At 41.6% G+C, this 19,057-nt stretch overlaps 1 protein-coding gene across 4 annotated transcripts in view; it reads left to right on the top strand.

Moving 5' to 3' along the window:
• Nucleotides 1-19,057, top strand: part of LOC140463043 (uridine-cytidine kinase-like 1) — a 137,323-nt gene that overhangs the window by 31,786 nt on the left and 86,480 nt on the right. The window contains exon 1 of one of the 4 annotated variants that reach the window (XM_072556666.1): nt 16,760-17,046. The exons of the other annotated variants lie outside the window; for them this stretch is intronic. Coding sequence (XP_072412767.1) covers nt 16,979-17,046 — 68 coding nt within the window. The 5' untranslated portion in view covers nt 16,760-16,978. Of the gene's footprint in view, nt 1-16,759; nt 17,047-19,057 lie in introns of those variants that run through there. 4 annotated transcript variants of the gene reach the window in all.

A 19,057-nucleotide genomic window follows, 5' to 3' on the forward strand; every position in this document is an offset into this window, starting at 1 on the left:
TATTTTATTCATTTAAGTAGTCAATGCTTGTTTATAAATTGTAACCTGTTGTTATAAATCCTGTGTCTTATGGTCTTTATGCTACACAACCACCTGATGAAGGAGCGGTGCTCCAAAAGCTAGTGCTTCCAAATAAACCTGTTGGACTATAACCTGGTGTTGTGTGATTTTTCCATTTTGTTTATAAATTGGAAAAGTTTTCCAGTGATAAACTGTGTAAGGTGTTAAGTAGCAAGGAAGGTTTAGTCGCAGCTGATGACAGTAGAGAATGGGGATATTCTCCTTCATTTGTTTTCAGACAGCCATGTGAACAAAAGCTCCATTTTATTACTTCTACCTAAGGATTGGCACTGCGGCCCTGTACCTACTAAACAGTGGCAAGGAGATGGCAAGAAAATGTTTTCTCGCTTCTCCAACATAAATAAAAATGCTTCAATATTGCATTTAATAATAAGAGGGGTTTGACTCGATTCAATACTCTGTTTCTTTTTATTCCTCTCCTGTTCTTTTGATTAAGCCTGTCAGTCTCGATTAAATATATCCATTCATTTCATTTTACTTGCTAATTGGTTCCTGAAGATGTATGGCCACACACCTTTGAAACTTCCTAATTCTATTTCCAAGCTAAATAGTGCTTTGGCACTTTTTTTTTCTCACCACGCTATCCAGCTTGATACAGCTAGCATCTGGCTTTAATGTTTCCTGTCCTGCTTATTGTTTTCCCCACCCCCACTGTGACAGTTAAACTGCTAACCCTTCTCCAAACAACTGGTTCCCAAGCCTGTGCATGAGATCATCATCATCATCATCCATAATTTCCAAAATATCACAGCAATGCGTTCCTGGTTATTGCAAGAAGCAGCACAAGTATTTTCAAAATATTTTCACAAACTTTGGTCACCATTAGAGTGCCTTTCTTTTACACATTGTGGATTAACCTGTTTAGAGAATTATGATAGACCTGTGGTGCAAATGGGGTCTGAACCCAGGGTCCTTGTCACCGAGAGATATGGACACTACCACTTGACTGCAAGAGCCCTTTTTTTAAGGTCTGTGTTTTGTGATAAATCAGAAATAGTTATTCTTTTCAATCATCCTGTTCAACGACGTTATAGGAGCAGATGGGACTTGAATCCTGGTCTTTTGGGTCAGGCAGAGGTATCACCACTGCATGACCAGGGTCTAAATACTGCCTTTTCAGCAATGCTGGCCCTCTCAGGTCAATTATCTGACCTCTTGTCATCAGCACTGGAATAAACGTTAAGGCTGTGTACTGGTAACTAGCTGTGGTTCTTGACAGTTGGGAGAGAGAGGACGCAATGATCTGTTCCAGGTGGGAGCAGTCAATTTGAAGTTGTGAACAGTCTTCTTGAGTTGAATTTTGTCACAGCAAAAGAAGGATAGACAATTCCTTAAACCATAGCTACAGTAGAGAAGTGATTATTGTTTCAATTTAGAAAATAGAGCATATTTCCCCAGGTCAGTGGCATTGAGTCAGGGCCCAGTATAATATTATGAAGTCTATTATAACATTTCAGTTACAACACAATTTGGCTCATTATTTCTCATGTATTAGATGTGTAATTTGCTGTCCTTTAAAACAATTCATCTTCAACTTCTCACAAGCAATGCCACAGGAGATTTGCTATTAATATTGAGACAGGTCCTTTTTTTAACCAGCTTTGGTATTCATACATTGCAATCTTTGATCAAGCTATTTTTGTTTTGAACTTGCAGACAGTATACATCCAATGACTTGCATTATTTTTTGTCTGCCTATCTGTATTTAAACAGATGTTTCTCTGTAGGTATTGCATTAATTCCTTTAAAATTGCAACATAAGTCTTGAGAACAGTGATGATGTATCTTCCAAAGTGTTCTTTACGAAGGTACTGTTTTAAGTTGAAATGTAATAAAATTTAAGAATTTGGGACTGTGTATTTAAGTTGTGGTAAAAGGTGGAGGGGGGGAGCACAGCACATGTAACCTGTTCTGAATTCTATCGACATAACTCTCAGTAGTTAGATGGTAAAAAGGGGGCCTGGGTTGTTTCAGGAAGCAAGTGCATAATACTAACACTTGTGTAAATGGCAGTTGCCTCCCTCCAATTCTTTTTTTAATTTTATTCTCTCCCTTTTTTTTTCTTTTCCAACCCTCCCCTGTATTTGTTGTTACTGCACTACCCCAGTGGGAAATGTTTACACTTAATTTTTTGATTTGTATATTTTCCTTTATCAACCTGTTCAGAGATATTGTTACACACCTCTGCAGCAGATGGGACTTTGAACTCGGGTCTCCAGGCTCAGAGGTAGGGATACTGCCACAAGAATCCCTATAGGTGATTTGCTGGTGAGGGCAAAAGAAAAGCATCCAAAGGTGTGTAATAGTACCTCTGAACCTAACAAGAATGCCATTGGTATCTGTGCTGACTGTGGATGGGTTGTTGGTTTCCAACTCTCTGAAAATTTAAGAGTATCTGTATTTATAAGCAATTATACTTTTACTGTCTATTATCTCTCATTTTCTTTTTCCAATAATCTTTCTTACCCCAATGGGGTGTGTTTTTTTAAATTTCCTATGTTAAAGGTAGAGTCTATTGAAAGTCTTAACGCATTTTACAGCTGGACAACTTTAAAATTAAAGTTGTTACTGTATCATGTCTTTCTCTTTGAGTAATCATGTAATTTACCTCATATTACAGTAAATTATAACTTGGATTTGAACTATCACTGCTGCTTCCATTAGTGAAATGAATAGAATTTAGCACAGGCATTTTCTTTCTCCTTACTATCTCCAGTTTAAGTACATCCTTCTTGGTTGATCATAATGTACTAAGCATCTAATTAAGATATGTGGCTTGTCATTCATAAATACTGTTAGAGTATAACCAGAGAATGCAGTGAATCCCTTGGGCTTCCTCCATAGCTTTGAAATAATTTGAAACAGAATCCAGGAAATTGGATTCCTGGTGAATTGAAAATAAGCATTCTATTGGTTTATTCTTTCCATAAATTATTGGCATTTCACAAACCACTTCCTTTCACCAAGGAACTTGTTAGATCTTACAAAACCGGGCTATGGGACATGGTATTGCCTGTGGTTTTTTTTCTCTTTCTCTGTGCCTTCTGGAAAGCATCTGGTTTCTGTTTTTAATGATCCAGAATATGTGCAAACTCTGTCCCTGAATCAAACTCCTGGTAAGGGGTCATGTTGGCCACTACTGAGGTCCAACCCTTTATACAGCTCAAGATCTTGGAGGTTTAATCTTAAAATGCTGGGGCTGTAACTGAATGATACAGCCCTGATTCAAATATATTCCAAAGGCCCATAGGGTGGTTCTTTGATAAAGTGGATGTTTGCAGTGACGTGTTATAGAAAAATTGCGCTTTAGAAACAGTGCTTAGTGTTGGCGAGCTAATTGCATCACAGCCAACACACATTTTAAAAGTTCACGCTTTTGAAACAGTGACCCCAATTCGTCAATCATGTTCAGCAAATTCACAATAATGAAATGCCTGTTATAGCAGAATAACTTGTACATAGAGGAACCTCAATTATCTGAATATCTGATTATCTGGCAAGATCACGAGGTCCCGATGCTTGCCTACACTGTTATCCGGCATTCGATTAACCGCACGACATACTCCCCGCCTGTGTCCTTCGGATAATCGTGGTTCCTCTGTAGATAATTTTAGGGTTTAAACTCCCTCATGTCCTCTTCCTCAAATACCAGGCCTTGTTATCACATAGTCTTCCATTACATGCTACCTATTGTTAACCACTCACAATCTCCATTAACAATTATTCACCCTCCCTCCAGATTGTCATCCACTCTTTAATCTGTACAACTGTTCTTCACTCTCTCTTTGGGCTCTATTCTCCCACCTATCATTTACTCCTTACACCCCACCTACTCTTTCTTCTGCGTATGAATAGACATTTTCCTAGCTACCATCAGTTCTGAGGAAGAGTCACCAGGCCTGAAACATTAACTCTGATTTCTCTTCACAGAATTCTGAGCTTTTCCAGCAACTTCTGTTTTTGTTTCTGAAGGCCCATGTCTGCTTGTGATAGGTAACTTTTGAAAAATGTGTGCCTTAAAATAGCAAGGGGGAGCTTCGGAAAAGGTAAGAGAATGGCACTGAATCATTATGCTTCCTTCTGCACCTGAACAAGACTGTGATTTTGTTGTGATGGTCCCAAAATTAAAGAATCTATCAAGTTGCTGTCTGACATGTCGTGAGAAATGGCCAGAAGTAGATAAATATTTTCAGAAGGATGTTGGATGGGAAATGAACTTGCAGGGACAAGGGGATAGAGAAAGGCAGTGAGACTGACTGGATTGTTCTGCATAGAGCCAGCACAGATTGAATGGGAGACAGTGAAGTCAGCAGATGGTGGAGATCAGAGTTGAGAGTGTGTTGGTGGAAAAGCACAGCAGGTCAGGCAGCATCCGAGGAGCAGGAAAATCGACGTTTTGCGCCAGAGCCCTTCATCAGGAACCATTGAATGGGCCAAATGACAGCCAGCTTTGCTTTCAATGACTGAGTTACTTCATGGAGCCTGAGGATGAGGGAGCAAGAAAATGCAAACTCATTTCTTGTAAATCCTTTCCCACTCCGTGACAGCAATTGTCACCATCTTGCCTGAATTTCTGGAGCCTGACTTGGCAATACTGAAGGCAGCATGTGAAATGGATGCTTGTGTAATGTTCATAATTGGAGACCTGTGGCCAGCTGTAGTGTAAAAGGAACTCATGAATGTGTGTACCTCCAGTAACCAGAATTAGACTGTACTGTACACAGGATTCCTGAACTTTTTCTTTTTTCTCTGTCCAAAACTGCTGTCTCTGTTATTGGACAGATTAAAGCCTAGGAAGGCCTTGATAAAGAAAACCATTCTGGGACTTCTGATTTGGAGGTGCCGGTTAGACTGGGGTGTACAAAGTTAAATATCGCACAACACCAAGTTATAGTCCAACAGATTTTTTTGGAAGCACTAGCTTTCATAGCGCTGCTTCTTCATCACCACAACCACCTGATGAAGGAGCTGCGCTCCGAAAGCTAGTGCTTCCAAATAAACCTGTTGGACTATAACCTGGTGCTGTGTGATTTTTAACTTTGTACACCCCAGTCCAACTGGCACCTCCAAATCAGAAGTTCCAGAATGGTTTTCTTTATCAAGGTCTTTCTATGCTTTATTCTGTCCAATAACAGACACAGCAGTTTTGGACTGAGACAAAAGAAAAAGTTCATATTCTTTTACTTGAATACTGATAAACCTAAGCATCATAATTAGTGAAGAATTATTTTTTCAATGAGTCAATGAGCAAGAATCTTGTGCTTTAGTGTAGAGGTGATCTCCCTGTTGGTCTTCACTTTCTTCTGCTTCAGTGACATTCTGTTTTTAGTTCACTACTAAATTTGGAAGGCCTTTCTTTTCACTCCTTGTTTTCTACACCCCTCCCCTCCCACAAGGTTTAATTCCTCATAGAATCCCTACAGTGTGGAAGCAGGCCAGTTGGCCCATCAACTCTGAAGAGCATCCCACCTAGGCCCCTGTAATGCTGTATTTCCCATGGCTAACCCACCTCGCCTGCACACCCCTGGACACCACAAGGCAAATTAGCACAGTCAATCCACCTAATGTGCACATTTTTGAACTGTGGGGGGAAACCAGAGCACCTGGAGGAAACTCATGCAGACATTGGAAGAATGGCAAACTCCACACAGACAGTAATCCAAGAATGGAATTGAACCCATGAGACAGCAGTGCTAACCACTGAGCCACTCTGCCTCCCCATTTGATGCTATCCTGTTCCCCCCCATCATAAGCACTGACTGTTTTGAAGCAAGTTACTTGCCTCATCATGTTTATGCCAATTTTCTTTTCCCTAGAGCAATCTAGGCTAATCTCACTTATTTGCCACTTCCTGAACCTTTTTGTAATATTTCAGTTTTGCATGCAATGAGCAAAATCACTTTTTTGAAAGAACTACTGGGCTCTGGCAGCTAACTGTGTTCAAAACAGATATCCTTATTTGAATGCAGTTTCATGGTTACTGCCCATTTTCTCACCCCAGTGGTAATTTCCTTCTGCTAGGCCTGAGTCCAGAATAAATGTGCCGTGCAAAACTCAAAGACTGAGCTGGGCCTGTAAATACGGATGACGGCTGGTATGCTGGGTTACTGACCCCGGTTCTTGTCCTAGCTATTTTAGAGGAAGACCGCTTCTGTGCCATCTCAGAGGTGGTGAGAATGTGCCTCCATCATAAAGCATCCTCTCCCTTGCTTGCCTCTTCTGCAGCCTGTTCCTCTCAAGTTGGAAAGCCTCTGGCCAAGTAGCTTTGAAAGCCCAGCTGCAACTGCTACCTGGAGCCTATTTGAGACCCAGGAATGACCCAACTCTTGCTTCCTGCCTCCTAGGCAATGTTTCAGCTCTGACTGTTAGGTGGTTGTCATCAGTTACAGCTTATTCTTACCTGTTCCTGTCAGATGTCCAGCCAGCTTAGTTTGGTTGTGATTGAGAGCAGATATCTTCACTGACTTCGCTGTCCCTCCCAGCTGGGGCCACTGTAGTGAATTCTGGTCAGGGCTAAGATGTGATTCATCTGAGTGTGAACACGTTGTCACAGAGAATTCTCTGTTATAGCTGAGAGATTTTTAGTACATCATTCTCCTATCAGAATATGGGGGATATTGTGTACACCATTGATCCATCCAGTCTTCAAGGATTGTTCACTGGTGGGTGGAAGATCAAGAAGCTGATGATTTTATAGTCTCTTCTAAACTATGACAAGTCACTAAGTTTTTTTTATATGATCTGTTTAGTGTGTTTTGACTATTATTTGTTGGGAACATTGTCTTTTTTTTTGTTTTGTTCATTCATGAAAGTGGTTGCCAATGGCTGGGCCAGAGTTTATTGCTCGTCCTGGATATTCATATAGAAAGTGGTGATGAGTTTCTACCTTGACCAACCTGCAATCCTTGTGGTGTAGGGATACCCACTGTGCTATTAGGGAGGGGTTACTAGTGTTTTGACCTGGTGATGAAGGAGAGAGCTAATATTCCATGTGTGGCTTAGAGGCGAACTTGCACTTGGTGGTGGATGTTCCTATACGTTTGTTCATCAAGATGAAACAAGTTTTGTGTTTAAAAGGCGCTGTTCAAGGAGCCTTGATGAATTACCACAATTTATCTTCCAACTACTGTAGTATAAAGGTAAAGTTGTCATAGTCCCAGAGGACCACTGTCTCCTCATTAGAGGAATGACTGGTGGAGAATTCTTAATGTAAGGATCACCATGCCTCAGGTGAGGGGTGAGTTTGAGAAGGCTGGGAATTGTTGGTGTCACTCAGCATCACAAATCAGCTGTCCAGCCAACAAAGCACAGTGGCACAGTAGTTAGCGCTGCTACCTTACAGCACCAGAGACCCGGATTCAATCCCTGTCTCAGGCAACTGTCTGTGTGGAGTTTGCACATTCTCCTTGTGTCTGTGTGGGTTTCCTCCGGGTGCTCTGATTTCCTTCCACAGTCCAAAAAAATGTGCAGGTTAGATGAATTGGCCATGCTAAATTGCCGTGGTGTTAAGTGGAGGGGTAAATGTAGGGGAATGGGTCTGGGTGGGCTGCTCTTCGGAGGGTCGGTGTGGACTTGTTGGGCTGATGGGCCTGTTTCCACACTGTAGGGAATCTAATAATAAAAAAAATTTTAAAAACAACATTTAAAAAGTATTTTAGATGTGCACTTATTATCCAAAGGCATACAAGGTGAGGGGCAAAGTGATGGAAAATGGGTTTAGAAACGTTTTTGACTAGCACAGATTTGTTGGGCTGTATGTCCTTCTATGCAGTCAGGAACATAACAAAAGTTAAAAATCACACAACACCAGGTTATAGTCCAACAGGTTTATTTGGAAGTACTAGCTTTTGGAGCGCTGTCAGCTACCTGATGAAGGAGTAGCATTCTGAAAGCTTGTAATTCCAAACAAACCTGTTGGACAGTAACCTGGTGCTGTGATTTTTTTTAACTTTGTCCACCCCAGTCCAACATTGGCACCTCCACATCAAGAAATCTAACAACAGATTACCTCTTATTTTAAAACCAGCTACCATCATCTTATCATATTGGGAAAGTTTGAAATTATGGCTTACGTATGAAAATCACAGACACACACTGCCTGCCACATTACAGCAACATAAAACACTTTTGTAATCCTTTGAAGAAAGATAACAATACTTAGTGTGTGGTTGATTTTAATATTGTTCAAAAGTTTGATTTGTACTTTGTTTCTTTGGTATCTTTCTGATCAAACTTACTTCTTGGCCAAGCTTTAAGTTCTATCTATCTACACTGGTAGTTTCTTTTGTAGCTTGGTATCAGATTTTTGTTGCAGCTCCTGTAAATGCCTGCTCGGGACATTGTACTACATATAAGATGCCGTATAAATGCAAGTGGTTGTCTTCCACAATGGGAAATGAGAGAACTAATGCCAGTGAAAGGATACTGTAACAATCCAAGAAACTCTGCAAATGAAGTCCGAACCTTTTTTATAGAAGGTGCAATCATGTGCATGTGACTTGCCTGTACACATGATAGTGGCTACAGCATGGTAGAGCTATATCACAAGAACAGTCAATTATCTGAATTCCCAGCTCTCTGGCTCAGGTAGAGTTTAATCTCCTTACTGCTGGAATCCAGACCTGATGAGTTCCATAACACCCAGTATCACTCTACAACCAGACGTAGGGTCTTTGCCAACACAAAAAAACTACATTAACCTGCACAAAATGCTTTCACTAGAAGAAAGTAGATGAATTCTTAAGAAAATGTGTCAGAGCAGAATGCAGCCACAAAAAAACAAAAGACTGAAGAATTACCCAAAGAAATAAATGAAATAGAACAATGTCTACTAGAAGATAAACTCCAAGTTCTTCCTGAGGAAAATCAGTGACCTAGAAATGTTGGCATGCAAACATTTCTGTCAATAGGCATCTCTCAAATTTCAAGCTACACCTAAGGGCAAAATATTATCAGGGTCTTACTTCACAAAACATTTTACTCAAAGTTGGCATGTAGAATTTCCAAGAGGCTTTCCACTTAACATTACACATATGCCACAAGCAACTCTCTAACATTGAGGATTCAAAATACGAGTGAAAGTTTAAGTCGTTTGCAACCAAACCTTTGCACTCCTGAGTCAAAAGGCATTATGTAGTAATGGCGATCTCATTCAAAAGGTTCAAGAGATTCAAGAAATGGCGCGACACGGTGGCTCAGTGGTTAGCACTGCTGCCTCACAATGCTAGGAACCAGAGTTCAATTCCAGCCTCAGGTGACTGTGTGCGAATTCCACACAGACAAACACATTTTCCCCGTGTCTGTGTGGGTTTCCTCCGGGTCCTCTGGTTTCCTCCCACAATCCAAAGATATGCAAATTAAGTGAATTGGCCATACTAAATTGCCCATAGTGTTCACAGATGTGTAGGTTAGGAGCATTAGTTCAGTGTAAATGTAGAGTAATGGGGCAGGGGAATGGTCTCTGTGGCTTAATGCTCAGAGGGTCGGTGTGAAATTGTTGGGCTGTTTCCACACTGCAAAGAGTCGATGAAAATAAGATCAAGGAAAAGCTGGTGGAAAACTATAAAATCTATAAGCTTAGGGGAACCTGCACAAAGTGCAGAATCTCCTGAATCTGGTTAAGTTGGAGTTTAAAGACAAATAGTGTTTCATATTATAAATGAGATGGAAAGCTGAGAGTATAAAGGCTTGGCTGAAATGTTTTTCACTTATCAAAGAGGGAGTTCAGTTTTGGAGAGGCAACAAAGAACCAGCAACTGGACTGCCTACTAGAAGGAATATGTGATTATAGATGGAAAATGGAGTCACATTGCTATACATCAGTGAACAACTATCTAATCCAAATTCAAGTCTGTCATTAAGGACTGAAGTGATTAGGAAAGGACAAGGTCAAGCAAAAAACCTGATTTGTTCACGTTCCAAAGAAATATCTCCAACAGCAATAAAAGATGCCACATCAAACAAGAATGAATCTCCTAAGGGAGTGAACAATTAGCCTCCACAATAATTCAATCACTGGGAGTGAAGGAGAAATCTCGAAGTTGAAATTATAAGCCAATTTGCTTCAACATAGGTGGTGGAATGAGAACTAAATTACTCTGCAACAAATTAAAAATATGATGCATACAACTCCACAGAAGACACCACTATGAAGATAAAATAATGTATCCAGATCCAAAACACTGAAGAGAAGGAAAAAAATTACTTTAGCAGGTACCACACTGACAGCTATAAATGACAAGTTTACATCACAAAAGTCCTCATATGAAAGGAGAGATTAAGTACTTCCTGGCTCAAAAGAGAACAACTATTTGAAGAGAACTTGGCCACAAGGATCTGTTTTGGCACCACTGCTGTTTGTCATTTTTATAAATGACTTCGATGCAGACGTAGGTGGATGGGTTAGTAAGTTTGCAGATGACACTAAAGTCAGTGGAGTAGTGGACAGTGTGGAAGAATGTTACAGGTTGCAGGGGGACTTGGATAAACAGCAGAATTTGGCTGAGAGGTGGCAAATGGAGTTCAATTCAGCTAAACCTGAGGCGATTCACTTTGGGAACAATAACAGGAAGGCAGAGAGTACTGGGTCAATGGAAAGATTCTTGGTAGTGTGGATGTGCAGAGGGATCTTGGAGTCAATGTATATAGATCCCTGAAAGTTGCCACCCAGGTGGATAGTGCTGTTAAGAAGGCGTATGGTGTGTTAGGTTTCATTGGTAGAGGTATTGAGTTCTGGAGCCACAATGTCATGCTGCAATGGTACAAAATGCTAGTGCGGCCACACTTGGAATATTGTGTACAGTTCTAGTTGGCCCATTACAGAAAGGATGTGGAAGCATTGGAAAAGGTGCAGAGGAGATTTACCAGGATGTTGCCTGGTCTGGAGGGAAGGTCTTATGAGGAAAGGCTGAGAGATTTGGGTCTGTTCTCATTGGAAAGAAGGCGGCTAAGAGGGGATATGATAAAGACATACAAGATGATCAGAGGGTTATATAGGGTAGACAGTGAAAGTCCTTTTCCTAGGATGATGACATCAGCTTGTACGAGGGGGCATAACTACAAAGTGAGGGGTGGTAAATTTAAGACAGATGTCAGAGACAGGTTCTTTATTCAGAGAGTGATAAGGGCGTGGAATGCCCTACCTGCCAATGTAGTCCACTCAGCCACGTTAAGGAGGATGATGATGGGATAGTATAAGGGGACGAGCTGAGAATAGTTCACAGATCGGCGCAACATCAAGGGCCGAAGGGCCTGTTCTATGCTATATTGTTCTATGTTCTAACTTGTTCTAAGAGAATAATGAAATATTAAGGTCATCTGAATTTGTGAATTCAGTAGTGGAGGGAGAAAGAAAGCTGTTGTTTATTGTTCTGAAATGGTCAGTACTTGATTGAGTGCAGAAAGCATCACCCATAGTGATTTCATGGGGATGAGATCAATAAAGAAACAGCTTGAGGTCGTTGACTTGCTCACTGAGCTGGTATGTTTGTTTACAGACATTTTGTCACCATACTAGATAACATCATCAGTACGCCTCCAGTGAGAAACATTGGTGTTCTGTCCCACTTGCTATTTATGTGTCTGGGTCTGCTGGGGTTGATGGTATCATTTTCCGGTTTTATGGTTGGTAAATGGAATCCAACTCCACATGTTTGTTAATGGAGTTCTGGGTTGAGTGCCAGGCTTTCAGGAATTCCCGTGCATGTCTCAGTTTAGCTTGTCCTAGGATGAATACGTTGTTCCAGTTGAATTGGTGTCCTTCATTGCCCATGTGCATGGATACATGTGATAGCTGACGTCTCTTGGTAGCTAGTTGGTGTCTGTGTACCCTGGTGGCTAATTTCTTTCCTGTTTAGCTTATGTAGTGCTTTTGGCAGTTTTTACATGGTATTTTGTATATCACATCGGTGCTGTTGGTTGTGGGTATGGGATCCTTTTATGCTTTTATTGATTGTCATAGTGTGGTAATTGGTTTATGGGCGACCATGATACCCAGGGGTTGGAGTAAGTGGTCTGGTGGTCATTTCTGATATGTCCTTAATGTATGGCAGAGTGACCAGTGTACGTGGACATGTTATGTCTTCCTGTTGTGATCTGTCATGTGGGTATTGGCAGACTACACGCTTTGGGTACCTGGTGTTTCTGAAGATGATGTGTAGGTGTTCTTATAATTTGCGCAGCTCCAGGGTGCTGCAGTGTGTCATGGTACCATGGAAGTCAGAGCAGGTACGTGGCAAATTCAGCTCCTCACTGACTATGAACAGCAGCCTCCATGTTGCTCATGATTAAACAGCTTCTTGGCACAATACATGGGCACCAGCTGCACCCACTCCTTGTCCGTGGATATTGGCGTCCAATATTTGCCAATCCCTCTCAATCCTCATGGCACCTCTCTTCTACTGTGGGGGCACTTAGAAAGCACAGGTTGCATTATAGGGCACACTGGAAACAAACTTTGGAAGACTGCTGCAAGGCCACTTTGCATACACTGGCAGCTGATTGATTGGACCAGGCTGTATTTTAGGGCTGCACACTTGCTCTCTTATTATTCATTTACTTAGTGCTGACCTGCATGCTCACAGCACCCATGCCTTGCCTTGCCTTGCTGAACCTATTGGGGTGTTGGTGCTTCAGCCAGAACCAAAAGTGATTGAAATTGCCATATTGATGTGCTGTTATGCACAGACACATAAGATGGTCTGTTTGGCTGTAGAGATCTTTTCTGGGCATGGGAGTATGGGGGTGGGGTGGGGGGGGTGGTGGTGGGGGGAGCACTTTTTTCCCTGAAGATGTCAGTCTAATGTCCACAGCATGTGCCAGTTGTTTATGTAACACAAACACAGCATGTGTATTCAAGTAGCCATGGCTGGACTAAGGTGCAGCCATCACCCTCTCTTTTTTTTTGGCTAGGCAGAGAGCCTGCTATCAGTATGGAGTTCCAGCACAGTCTGCGTACAATCCAGGGATGTGGCCACAAAGACTCATCTATTTGGGCCACGCACAGTTCAAGGATATGTCCCAACAATCTGTGAAGTGGGTAACTAGCACAAGCAATCAGGGCAATTGTGCATCTTCTGGTGGGGAGCTGCAAAGACATCAGTCAGAGTGCCTGGTCAATCATGTCCAAGGGCTGTTGGTTGAAGTCAGTTGGAGGCTTTGCAGTCCATGTGTTGATTGTCAAGAGAGTGCAAGGCGTCTCTATGGGAGCAATGGTGGGATCCCACTACCAATAGGGCTGCATAATTAAAGCTGGTGAGAGTAAGTAGAAACGTGTGACATGGGAAATGCAATGTGTGTGGTGGTTTGAACAGCTAGGCACGTGGTGACCCACAGGAGAGGGGGCTTATTGGTTGTGACCACCATCATGGTCTCCACAAGGTGAGCATACAGAATCAGGCTGGGCATTATTAAGCTGTAGTGTCAGGGCTCAGAACAAAGAGGACACTTGGAGGCAATGTTCAACATGATAGTTCTCCACATGCTGGTGGGACAGGGTGAGGGAGCTGAGTAGAAATGAGCTGATGGGGTAGTGTGAGGTGAAGGGACATGGAGGTTTTTTTTGGGAAGGTGGGGTGGGTCACCTGGTGATTAGGTGGAACCCAGTGTTGATGATGTCTAATACAAACTGTATTCTCTGCCATCACTTATCCTTCTCTAGATGCATGATGCAACTGGAAAATAATTCAGAAAATAGCTAGGAAAATGGGCAGAGTCAGAGTCAGTTTGGGCAAAAGTGCAGGATCCCCTTCTGCTGGATGCCAGGACATGTGAAGGAGCAAATCATGAAGCATCCACTTACAAACTGCAGCTGTATTTTAATGTACAATGTGTGTAGAGTGAATGTGTTTAGGATTCAATGTTGGAATAGGCAATTTACACTACTGATCCTTGCAAATTGTAGATTGACAGCTCGGTGATGCAATGATTCAGAAGTTAATGGCATTGACTTAAAACGACACTAATTTTGGCCAAAATTGACCCATAGTGTGTGACCCTTGCAAGGGTGCTGTGGGAGACAGACATCATTACTCCTACTTCTGCCTTGAAAGTATAGGTGATGGATTTTACTGAACGTAATGAAAAGTTGAATGATTTATGGGTCTGGGTGGGAAGTGGGTTGGAATGCAACATGCACTTCCTTTTTGAGGTAACATCGGGTCACTCAGCTGGCGCTGCACCTTCACCAAGTTACTGTACATACTGAGCTGAAGTTGAATGAAATATGGGGACAGGATTCTTGTCATACTGATGTAGTGTGACTCAGTGCTTCAAGATGTATTTTTCACTCACACTCTATCTGCAGGATATGCCACCACTGACTGACTGCTTTGAGAGAAGAGCCTGTTTTGCTCCTTATGTTCCCAGCGTTGGTAACTTGCATGCATCCAGCTAGTAGTGGGATGTCAGTTGCTATGGCTGCCATCCTAAGAAGGTGAACATGGATGCAAGAAGAACCAGGACAAATGACAGACCCATGAGTAACGGGGAGGCCAAGGTGCTCTCAGCTTGAGTAGAGGTTGCAGCCACAGAACCCTTCAGAATGTATAGGGACTGCAGAAGGACTTGTGGTTTTGACCCCAGCTCCATCTCCCGGGGACAGGTGAGGTACAATGCCAGTGCAAGTTCTGTATTCTTGCTGCACTGTGGGCTGAGGCCCGCAGAAGTGTAAGGCCATTCTATCCCAGAACTTGTGAAGGTGACAGTCGCTGGGAAATTCTGTGACCAGCTCCTTCCAGCAAGTGACAGGTGACCCTGTGTGGGATCCTGCAGTCATACACCCGCAAATACATCAAGACAGTGGCAGATGCTGTGGCACAGACAGTGGAATTCAGAAATAAAGCTGGCTTCCCTCAGGTGCAGTGTACCATAGCCTGTACATACATGGCATTGAGAGGGTCATAATCCACAACATTCCAGAATTCATCACAGGAAGGGCTTCCGTTCCATTAATCGGCAGGTGATCTGTGATCACCATTTCCACTTCCTGGAGGTGTGTGCCCACTGCCCTGGCAGCTGCTCAGACTCCTACATCCTGGAGCACTCTTACATATCTAGTGTGTTTGAGTGTCTCGTTAGTGAGAGACCAGGACTACCCATTGACTATGGCTCATGATATCATTATATAAACCCTTGATTGAAGCTGAGCTCAGTTACAGTGCTGCCCATACTTTAGCCAGGATTGTGGTGGAGCAGACATTAGGACTGCTGAGGATGCAGTTCTCCTGCTTGGACTGATGAGGGATGGTCTCCAATATAGTCTGGATAGCATGCTGCATTATCCTGATGTGTTGTACTCTGTACAATTGGAGGAGGCAACCAGGCATATGTCCTAAGGAACTGGGGGAGAAGGAGCAGTCCTGTGAGGAGAATGAGGACATTGAACTGGAGGAGGCTATCCTTGTCCATCACTGAGCTTGACTGTACTGCTACAAGCCAGACCACACAGAAATACCAACATGAAATGTAGAATAATTGTTGGTCATAATGACAGCTCTTGGTTTGCATCGTGAATGTTCTTGCTATAGCGGGAGTGCCTCCAAGATTTTCTGGCATGGTGGGACTAACTGATGAGGAGAGGTCGAGCCAATTAGGATTGTATTCATGGGTTTAGAAGAATGAGCAGGAATATCATTGAAATGTACAAAGTTCTAACAGGGCTAGAGAGGTTAGATGCAGGAAGAATGTTCCAGATGTGGGGGAGTTCAGAACCAGGGTAAGGATAAACATTTTTAGGACTGGGATGAGGAAAAATTTCTTCACCTAGAGAGTGAGCCTGTGGAATTCACTACCACAAACGAAAGTTAATGCCAAAGCTTTGTGTTTTCAAGAAGGAGGCAGTTATAGCTCTTGTGGCTAAAGGGATTAAGGGCTATGTAGGGGAGAGTGGAATTGGGGTATTGAGTTTGATTAGTCATGGTCATGTTGAATAGTGGAGCAAGCTCGAGGAGGTCAAATAGCTTATTCCTGCTTCTATCTTCTATTTCTTCGATTTTACTTGCCAAAATTTTGCCATACTTCCTCTTTGCTTTCATGCATTCCTTTTCAATTGCACCCTGCACTTTCTCGGCAATTCTAGGCTTTATTCAGTATTGAGCTCATTATATATGACACAAATTTAGTTATGTATGCTAGGGGCTCCTAAAGAAACTGTCTGATATAATATGAAACACTCTCTCGGCAGTACACATTGGTTTCACTTAAAGTCTATTAACTTGATAGTGAATTATACATCAGGATTAGAGTGGTGCTGGAAAAGCACAGCAGGTCAGGCAGCATCCGAGGAGAAGGAAAGTCGATGTTTTGGGCAAAAGGAAGGGCTTTTGCCCAAAATGTCGATTTTTTTTTTCTCTCTGCTCCTCTGGATGCTGCCTGACCTGCTGTGCTTTTCCAGCACCACTCTAATCTTGACTCTAATCTCCAGTATCTGCAGTATCCACTTCCACCTAGGTGAATTATAGATGTTTGTGATATTGAGCATTCAAATTTGTTGTTTATTTTGGTAGTAGACTACTCCATGGCTTCCTCAAATGATCCACTGCAACCAAATGTCATATGCAGATAATGCTTACATCAAAATGGGCAGTGTGTCAAGAGTCTTGCACGACAGAGATTGCTATTAATATCAGGCAATGAACTTAATCTCTGGGATACGTTATCCTCTTATGTGTTTTGACTGCTGTTGGATTTGAAAGCATTTGCTTTTCACTCCTTTTTTTTCTTTAAACAAAAAAGAGAACCATTGCATTTTCTTTTAATCTCCTGGTTCATAACACATGCATGTTGAAGCCCATGGAAAACCCAGCCAGCCAGTTGCCTTAGCGTGAGATAAAACAATGAATTTAAAACCCTAGTATTCAGTTTAGAGCAACGTAGCATAAGCAATCCTGTTGCAATTAGTATGAGCTCTTTCCCTGTTTATTCTGGTGCCGGGATATCTGGATGCTGGTCCCTGGGGTTGGATAGCAGGTAAGCATTACTTTCATTTCTTTGGTGCATTTTGATGTATTTTTGGGATGCAGCTGTACTCTATGGCTCTTCTTAAGTTGCCAGTTTTTTTTTTGTTGCTCGTTTATCATTTTAATTGGAAATGAACAAGGGAATGAAACATCAAATAATCAAATGAATATTTTGGATTTCTACAGGGATTTTCATGGTCATTGAGTTTCAGAGCATTATAGTTGAAAGTATTTCTCAGTGAGGCAATGGGGGAGGGAACAGAAAGGGGCATTGCCAGATTGTGGACTGTATAAATTGATTCTGACTAGCGAACAAGCCAGCCAAGCCGTAACGAGTATTATAATGAACTTCTGCATGTTGTTGACCCAGTTACATTTGAGGAATAGATAAGATGGAGAATAAAACAATGTCTTATTTAGGAGGAGTGTATTGTCAAGTATTTATTGATTATAATAAAGTAGCAAAAATCATATTGTGTACAAGGAACAGGGCAACCAACAATTTATTTTTGAAATATGAGCTGATGTATATCTTAATGTAACAGGGTGGTTTCTGTAGGGCAGCTACTAAAATTCAGTTTCTTTATTTTACTTTCCTTGGTAATGGAAAATCTCCCAAGAGCCACTTTTTTTTTCTCCAGTAAAGTGTTAGAAGTACGGAAGCCAATGTTTGTCAGTCCTTGTGAAGAGCTCTGTACTCTTGCTGCTGATTCCAGTCCCTTCCCAGCTACCTTCTCAGTCTGAACCAGAATACTGTACTTGCAACCTCATCATCCTATTCAACCCCAAACTGAGTTGCCAAACTTTCCTATTACAAAATCTACCACTACCTCTATGTAATCCATAATCTCTGGTTCCTCCACCCATCTGCTGCCAGCACATGTCATCCGTGCTTCCGTCACCTCCGGACTTGATTATTTCAATGTTCTCTTAGCTAGCCTTCCAACCTCTACCTTCTATAAACGTGAGCTCACCCATAACTCTGCTGCTCATATTCTACCCTGTGCCATTCTTCTTTCTGACCTGCATTGTCTCTTGATCTCTCAACCAATCACTGGATTTTAATACATTTGTCATTAATAAGTGTGTTAAAAAATACATTATGAGCCACAGATCATGTTTCCATTGTGCTTAATAAATTGCACCCTATATCAGTGGCAATTTATAATCTCAATTGAATCATTTGGTGAACTGACTTAAGGTCACAGTTTACCAGAATTGAGCACTTTATTGTAGTTGCTACAATATATGCTTATTAATTTCTTTGTAAGCTATGTTTTAGGTAATTAATTTTTAATCTGCTGAGATGCTGTAGACAACGCAAAGATATGAATCAAAATATCACATTCATTGGCAAAGCAACAATACTTAATGCTGATATCAATGAAAGCCAGCTCTCAAGTTCTTATGATCTCTGATAGTAATCTATTTCGTAACATTAGTTTAATTCTGGCACCAAGTCGAGAGGCTCCCCAGGCATTCAGCAACAGTGATATTAGTAAGCAGGTTGAACAGCCAATCCCACTGAAGTATTATAATCAAAAGCAATCCTCTATACCTGACAACATTCTGGTAAACCTTTTCTGTATCCTCTCCAAAGCATCCACATCTCTCAGGAAGTGTGGTCACCATTGCATACAGTTCTGGTTCCTGTAAGTGAAGGCAGTTTTAGTATGGAAGGACAAAAATGTGTCAGCATTGGCTTGGAGAGCCGAAAGGCCTGTTCCTGTGATGTACTGTTCTTTGTTTTTTAACAGCAAATCAGGAAGTAGAATGTTATAATGATCCTTTTTTATTTTTCATTTACCAAGAGCAGAATAAATAATTCAGACTTGCACATCGAATTAAGGGAGAAGCTGCTATATAAACACACTGTTTTTAACAATTTGTATTATTTTTTAAAACTATAGTTTTTTCTAGATGTAATAGTTTAGCTTATGTACATAATTATATTATCATTTCATTGAGTCATAGAGGTCTGCAGCAAAGAAAAAGGCCATTTGGTCCATTGAGTCTGTACT

The sequence above is a fragment of the Chiloscyllium punctatum genome, chromosome 37, assembly GCF_047496795.1.
Source record: "Chiloscyllium punctatum isolate Juve2018m chromosome 37, sChiPun1.3, whole genome shotgun sequence".
Classification (NCBI taxonomy): Eukaryota; Metazoa; Chordata; class Chondrichthyes; order Orectolobiformes; family Hemiscylliidae; genus Chiloscyllium; species Chiloscyllium punctatum.